General features: G+C 40.2%; 1 protein-coding gene across 1 annotated transcript; it reads right to left on the bottom strand.

Moving 5' to 3' along the window:
- Positions 1–315: 315 nt before the first annotated feature.
- On the bottom strand, positions 316–1,388 carry LOC108018741 (uncharacterized). The gene is made up of 2 exons (XM_017086316.4): positions 1,261–1,388; positions 316–949 (listed from the first exon to the last, which is right to left on the bottom strand). Exons 1-2 carry the CDS (start codon positions 1,264–1,266, stop codon positions 500–502), a joined length of 456 nt encoding a protein of 151 aa, XP_016941805.3. The 5' UTR covers positions 1,267–1,388; the 3' UTR covers positions 316–499.
- Positions 1,389–8,299: the final 6,911 nt, after the last annotated feature.

The raw sequence follows: 8,299 nt of genomic DNA, 5'->3' as shown, positions 1-8,299 counted from the left end.
CGTGAGCCAGCTTAACGCCTAATGAATTCAAAATTAAATTAGAAAATCTGTGAAGGCGACTAGCCAATAATTTTGGAATAGGTCGTAATAAAAGCTGAGAAATTGGTGGGCGAACACCTTTTACTTGTTGTGTAATAACTATATATTGGATTTAAGTGGGTAAGGTCCTTGTAATTGAACTTATAAAATGTTTTATTGATTGAATCAGTCAAAAAAGGTCTCAAAAAAACTCAAATTTAAATATGTGACCCTATAAAAGGTTTTATATTTAACAGACTAGACTATGATATTACAAAATCCCCCAGTTAAAAATAGTTATTTATTTACATTTGGCTAAGTTCTTTATTTTTTATAAAAATCCTGAGTTTATTTTTTCAAATGGTCACCCGTTTATTCGAGTTTTTTCGTTTTCTTAAGTATACGCTTAATAAATTAACAGTAATGAAAAAGCGTTTGGCTAGTCAGGGGTTTAATGGACAATGGATGTTTTTGGAATCTCTCAATAGTGGGTCTCGGTGATCTTGACCTTGCCGTACTTTCCGTGCAGGGCGTGCTTGGCGAAGGACAGGAGGTTCGAGTGGGTGTGGCTGTCGAAGTGGGCTGGGATACTGTGGTGGACCACGGCGGCATGGGTGTCATGGTGATGGTGGTACACCACCGGAGCGGAGTGCAGACGGGCGTAGTGGTGGTGGACCGGCTCATGGTGGTACACAGTGGTTGGCAGCGACTCCACCAAGTGGTGGTCCAGGTGGTGGTCCACAAGGTGGCTCAAATGGTGATCATCGTGGACAAGGGCGGCACTGTGTCCCAGATGGATGCCATCCGAATGATGGATCTCAGCGTCCAAGAGGTGGGGTAGTTCCTCGTGATGGTAACCATGATGACCATCCAAATGGGGCAGGAGACCAGCCTGGGCCACGCCCACCAAAGCCAAGATGCACACGATGAACTATGGTGAAAAATAAAGGTAAGGATATAAATTAGAATGTAAAGTATATAGATAGATTACATGTGAAGAAATTAAACTGTGTATATCATTCTCAATATTTCGACCTTTAAAATGTTCTCCCATATCTATATTTAATGGTACACAACTATAACCTATAAAGTACTTATTCCTCTCGGAATAAAAAAAAATGGTTGACTAAATCGTTTATCTTTCCCATACATCCTGAAACTGTGATATATACTTCAACAACATTGTAGTAATTTCTTGTTTTAGTTCTAGCACTCCTTAATAGTTAATGGTAATGTGCTCACCTTCATTTTGAGAGATTCCTTGCTTGAGTTGAGGGGTTATCCAATTGCTAAGCTTACGCTTTGTCGGCTTAACTGTTGTCGTCTGACTGTGCCTGAATCGAAACGAAGCCTATCGTTTTATAGGAGGCTCGACCCAAAGAAAATTCAAACGAAATCGAAACCGTCGCCGAGGACGTGATGGGAATTAATGGCCAATCGAGTGAATGAGAGGGCTTCCCTCATTATGTAAAGGGAGTGCAGGGGCACTGTCAACAAACCCTAAGTAGGTGCCGACCGGTCGTGTCATAATTTTATGGCCCACAGCCCCAGTGCAATTGTTAATGAGTGGTCAACCGGCTACTCCCACCTCTGGCTGGCTGGCAATTTGGCAATCGGCGCAGAGAAAGCCCCACTGAATGACCAACGTTTTTTTTGCCGGGCCTCAATCAACTGGGACGTGAGCAGTCCAAATATTTGGCAAACATCTCGAATAGAGGTGCGAAAATGTGATCGACGTAAGTCGCAGATCGAAAACCGCGATGTGGGGGTGCTGGTGCCGATCGCAAATAGAAGAGGTGCCAGAAATACCTGGAACCGCTTTGTTGGAGGATCAACAGACGCGTTGAGGTGGGCGACGCGTAAAGAATCAATTGGGCGCTAATTGAATAGATCACTCCCACAAGTTGCCAATTAGAGACTTCCTAACCCAGAGCCAAGGTGGTGCAAACTTGTAGGGTAAATAGATTATATATATAGCAAACTGAACTCATTAAAATCTGTCGGGCAGTAGCTATATTATGTGCATTATTCATGAGGAATTAATTGAAAATGACAAATTGAGCACTTAGGAAAAGATGATAGCCATAGGAAGGCTTACAATAATTTTATTACTCTAAGTTCTTCTCTATTATCTTATAGCTCTAATCTAAAACGGTCAAGCACTACAGCAAAACATTATTATAATTTTCAAAAAGATGTAGAAACTATTACAGATTTACTTAACCTTGGTGCTTAAAAGTACATTTAATAATCCTTAGTAGTTAGGAAATTAAATGGGACTTATGTTTTTTTGTAATACCCGAGAGATTCCATTATAAATATGCAATAAGCCTGTTTAAGTCCACTAATAAATATTAATAAAGCTTAAGAGAGACCATAAAACCACAATTAATTGTAAATTATCTTGATTTGCCAACATGCAACTTGTAATAAAAACATGTAAATATATAACATTATCAACCTGCTAATAAATCGCTGAAGTTTATTAGCCTGAACAGTACTTTACACACGCGTATCTTGATGGATCAAAAATGGAGTTAGTTAGTTACCACACAATACCCCGCTGGAATAATTCACTTTTATTCACTTTTAGTATATAGATTTCCCAACCTGCCAGCGAGTTTCCCAATCCGAGTCCCTGGACTGCTAACTTCCTGTCACCGACGTGCCGACAAAAAACACGTTCCATAAGTCATTCCCCAGAAACATGAATAAATCAGACTGATAAGAGCCAGCACCACCGAAACACCAAACCACCGCACCACCTGCTGGGATGTGGGTCAGCCTGCTGCTAATTACATAATAATTTGGTCAATCAAACGAAGCCGTGGTAATGAGCCGCACTGTATGCAGGTGACAAGCCAACTCCACCGAACTTGGCCAACAGGTGGTGCAGGGGGTGGTGGTGCAGGGTGGCTCGGGGGGCGGTGGTTTTGGGGGAAGTCGGCATACTGAACCCACGTGCTACGTGCGAACAACTTGAAATGCCAGACAGGTGTCGTTCCCCAATAAGTCGACGATGCGAATTTGTTTGGGGTTCAAAAGCGCGATCGCAATTTGTGCACGCCTTACAAATAGTCTGAATTAAGTAAAACGTTCTAGCCAGAACGTAGGTTTTTATAACTGGCCAATTGGTTGGCCAATACATCTCGTCTGGCGGTAAAAATGTCAATACAAAATCAGAAAAGTGTTGGTGCTACAATAAAAATAATTGATTGCTAATTTATTGAATGCCAGTGTCTATCAAATAATTACTTAAAATGTTTTATCTGCACAGAGAGAAGTATCCAAGAACATTGTTCTTGAATTGAGAACATTCGTACTTAAAAACCGTGTAAGTACATTTTGGTGTCAATATAAGAACGAAATGGTGAGAAGAGAAAACTTAAATTGAGAATATTTAACCACTTTCTTATAAGTATACACTAAGGACTGAACTAATAGTTTATTTGTACATATAATGTACTTAAATACCGCAAATTTAACTTGAGTCGAGTAAAATAAAAACATTTTCAACTTTAAAATGTCGTGCTATTTTTAAGAACATTTTCAACTCAGATGAGAACGTCAGAATTTTCTTTGTGTGATGGTATTGGATAACAAGATATATTTTAATTATAAATGTATGGAATATATTTTTAAAAACATTTAATACCCAAGGTGCAATATCTACTTATTTTACGGGTGATTTTAAGTATTGCATTGAAAAATAATATTTTCAGTCAATAGTTTCAGTCCTCAAAGGGTATGACATTTCATTTTGCAACAATATTATCCAAGGATTTTGTAAAAATACCAATAAACTTATTAAACCATCCACTAAATAATGTTTTGCGAAGGTGAACTAACAATAAAACCAAATTTGACTGACAATAGATTAATTAACTAGATTTCTTACCATGCAATTTCCAATTTTAATTGACTGTTTAATATAAAATGAACAGTTTTAAGGATAAAATCGGGGCAATCAGCTGGCTATTATTTATATAGCTGCTGGTAATCGAGCGGGAGGCCTAACAAAAGCGGAGCAGCGCCGCGTCGAAATTAAAAATGAAAATAAAAATAAATAAACTATAATTTATGCGACGTCACCGCACTGGTCGCTGTAATTGAGTGCATCGTTAGTCGGTTGATGGAGCGGACAGTGGGTCGGGGGGCCCGGGGGGCGGAATGTGGACCCAGGGGGCGGTGGTCTGCATTAGCTGCCACCACCGATGCCAACAACTAATTTAATGCCAGCGGCAGCAGCAGCAACATCAGCAACAACAAGCGACGGCAACATGTCAACAGCAACGCCTGACCAAGGATGAGTGGGAAGAAAAAAGCAGGGGGGTACTATATGTACATATATATATATCGGGGGAAATAGGGGGCTGTACACTCTGCATACTTAATGTCTGGCCACCACAGCCCACCCCATTGTGGGCAGATATTTTATGAATCTGCGGCTGAAATCATTTTTGCCACACATTCGCCTCGCCTCGGCCACAAATCAGCGGAATGAGAAATTTGATGGTAATTAATATTGTAAGCGAAATTAATGGCAATGCGACACTACACAGATACACAAAACTATGCATATATGCAGGAAAAATACATGAGAGTGTTTTAGACAATTGGAGCACTTCAGCTGGGGATGGCAATCAAAGTTGTCGGGATCGAGGGAAGAGATCAAAGGGGGTTTCCATCACTTTGCGCGTATTTGTCATGGGGTATATGAATAAATTTATGCCAAATAAAGCAATTAGGGCAGGGTTTATAATGCCAGCAGAAGGAAATGTACCAAGTCCAACGTTTTAAAGAACATAAAAGAAATACGTTTATAATAATCAGTTATATATTTGAACTTAACTTTAGAAACCAACTAAATTATCTACTTAAGAAATCATCAATATATTTCTGTTAATTTCTTAAATATAATAAAAAATATTTAAATTGACTGGTTAAATAAATATGAATCAGCCCTAAAGATCACGTATCATTTTTCTCTCGCGCCATTTATACCAATCACCCAAATGGAATTCCCATACTCCCCACAGAATTAATATCGCAATCATCAATGGGGATATAGGGAAGACAACAATATGGATAATCGCCCGAATGGCTGCTACCTTGATTACCCTTCCTGGGAAGCATCATCAAGAGTGGGTTCGGTAGCTGGGCAACTTCCTCTGCAGCGCTGCCTTTGCAGGTGTTTCACGTGGCACTGTTCCAATTTGTAAGCGAATATTGTTTTCGATTGGGTCCAGTGCACGATTTTTAATCATTACGGTGGCGATCTTCATATGAGTCCGTGTCTGTTCCTCGGCCCCCGATTGCCGATACAAATTGCCTAGCCGAGAGCCGGTGGCCCACTCCGTTTCCCCCCAGCGCCGATCTGCCATTAGCCCGTTCTCCCCCTCTCGATTATTGCATTTTCGCCAGGTAATGAAGTTCAACAAAAAGTTAATCGGAAAAGCGCAGGCCCCGCAACTAAATAGACAAATGATACGGAACGGAAGCTGCTCCAGACAGTCTCTCTCCTCTTTTTCCATCTGATCTCTTGGCTTTTACTATACTCCTCCGCGGGCTTCTCATTCGGAGCACTGGAAAAAATATAACATATATTTGTACTGAACTTAACTAACTATATCATATATGATCAATATTAAACAATCCTATATGGAATATCAAAAAAGAAGTATATTTTATAAATTTAAGACCTCCTTGCCGCTTTTGGAAATACTGATATCTATAAAATGAATTTTTATGAATTTTGATCTACCTTAGTTACTTAAAAATATTTTTCCGAATTTCTTTTCAGTGCATTTACCCTGCTGGCCAATTGTGCGGTGGGTTTTGCTTGGCACATTAGCGGCTATAAATTGTCTTAATGCCCGCACACAAATGCAGATCTTCAGAGCCAGAAATCTGGGCTCCAGAGGGGCCTTAAAAATCGAAGGAGATCGGGGAGGAGCAGACACCTTGAATGGCGGCAAAGATCTGACTCGAGATTCAGGCGAGAGTTGCGAACTTTAGCCAGGCTGCGATTGTCTCAGTCTCAGTTGCAGTCTCCGTTGCAGTCTGCACTCTGATTCAGATCTTCATACATGATCATATAACAAGAGGGAATGGGGAAGTTGGCGAAGCGATGCTCGGAATACCCTATACAAACATTGGAATCCCAAATATATGCTATTATTTCTATTGTATAATTATAAATCTGGAGTCCTCGGAACTAAATTTGTGGATGAGTAATGATGTATGCATATGGCACACAAATAAAACCATTAGTCGTAGATAATATTAGATTTGAATTTTAAGTCGGGTATTTTTTAGAAATAGCATATTAATGATGATAGATTGTGTAGAGTTTGTTTTCATATTATGATTTCAAATATATTGATCTATGTTTGACCCTAATATTACAGTTGCATATTCATAATATTAAAATCTTACAAAGGACCTACAAACACGAATATAGAATAATTCATGATGTATGCATAAAGTACTTATTACATTATTTAATGAAAGCGTTTTTTTAAACAGGTTATAGTACATTTGAACATTTTTTTGATCTCAAACCTATTTTATATGATATTGGCCACTAAAATACATAAAAGTAAATGATACATGGACTTTGATGCATGGTTCTAATGGAGGTGGACTAACCATATCCCAGATAGGGTATACCAAAATCGAAGAATGATTTGAGAAGCCTCGCTGGCCCCTGGCTTATGCAACTCCTTGGCCCCACTTGCATGTCCAATCGCTGCGAGATTGTGAAAATTGTAACGCTCGATTGAGAGCTCAAAGTTGCTGCTGTTGCCGCCGTGCTGCCGATGTTGCTGCTGTTAATAATATTGCACAAAGGCTGGCTTTGCGAAAGTTCGTCAGTTCGGTGAGAGACTGCAGAACAATGGCCCAGGCGCACTCAATTGAAGTGTTTGCCATGGCCGGGCCTGCAAAACTGAGGCCTCAGTTCTCGATTCTCGAGTCCCGATTCCCGAGTCCCGACTCCTCGACTCCTCGACTTCTTGATTCCCGCAGAACGCTGGCCCATTGTCAGTTGATTTCATCTGAAATAGAAAGCATGCAATTTTCATGCCATGACCGTGGCGTCGATAGGCGGCAGCAATTGATCTGGCAGCGATCGCCAGCGATCGATTGAAGGAGTTATTACACGCGAACAATGAGCCGGCGTAGTGGCCGAGGATCAGCTATTGCTCTATTAGCGTTTTCGGAATCAGACCCCCATCCCAAGCCCCATCCCCATCCCGATTTCGAATCGAATCTGGCGGGGCATAATGATTTTGCGGAATTCCAAATGGATTGGACCACAGTCGCAGTGCAGCGGAGAGACAGGTGCTAATTTCATAGAACGGCCAATTGAAATGCCTCTAAAAGAGTCTGAAAGAGAAAGAGACCGCTCAAGATCTTCTGAAGCAGCCGCCAAGTGCGTGGCTAAAATCAACTCCCAATTACACTGGCCACCACGGATGATTGATCTTCCTACTAATATTGAGTTGGAAGGGAAAAATTCAAATGAATATATTTCGTTTAGGTTAATTTTTAATTAAGGAAACGTTAACTTATTTGAAAATGACAGAAAAAGTATCTCAAAAATAAGTTAAATTTAATTATGATTTCGAATTTGGTATTTTATTAAAATCTTTAAGTTAAAGTTAAATTTCATCTAATTAAAATGTCTTCCAATACATTCATTGGATAGATGAAATGTTGATTTTAGAGATATCGTCTTAAAAGATTTTTTTGCGAGAAATATATGTTGTATTGTTAACTGGAGGTCAAGAATATTTAAAAAATTAATCAAATAAAAATTAAAATAACACATTCAAAACCTTATTATTACTTGGAATGAATCCCATTTCGTGTGGTACAGTGTGCCCAATCAGGCAATTGGCCAATTGACTTTGGCTAACAGTTAGCGGTTCCAGGTTCCAGGTCGCAGTGGCATCCGCATTGAGTGAAAGAGATGCGATCTGATCCACGGCCGTTTAATTGACCCTGCCTCAATGAGCCGCAGCTGCCCGAGGTGACCTCATCCTGGTGACCCTGACCCCTCCCCTCCTTCTAATTGGCATTCCCACGCACAGCGGGTGACAACAGGTAGCTCTTGCAGATGCCACACACACAGGAAGCCCAAGGACCTTTAAAGACCATCGATAAGGATGCACTTGTCCCTTCCTCTCGTAGCCAAAAAAACAAAAAAATACCCATCGCATCCCTAGGCGAACCTCTTTTATGTCCGCTCATAAATTCCGAGTCGTTGAATGAAATC

Source organism: Drosophila suzukii, chromosome 3 (assembly GCF_043229965.1).
Source record: "Drosophila suzukii chromosome 3, CBGP_Dsuzu_IsoJpt1.0, whole genome shotgun sequence".
NCBI classification, from domain to species: Eukaryota; Metazoa; Arthropoda; class Insecta; order Diptera; family Drosophilidae; genus Drosophila; species Drosophila suzukii.
This window is presented reverse-complemented; position numbering and strand designations above follow the sequence as displayed.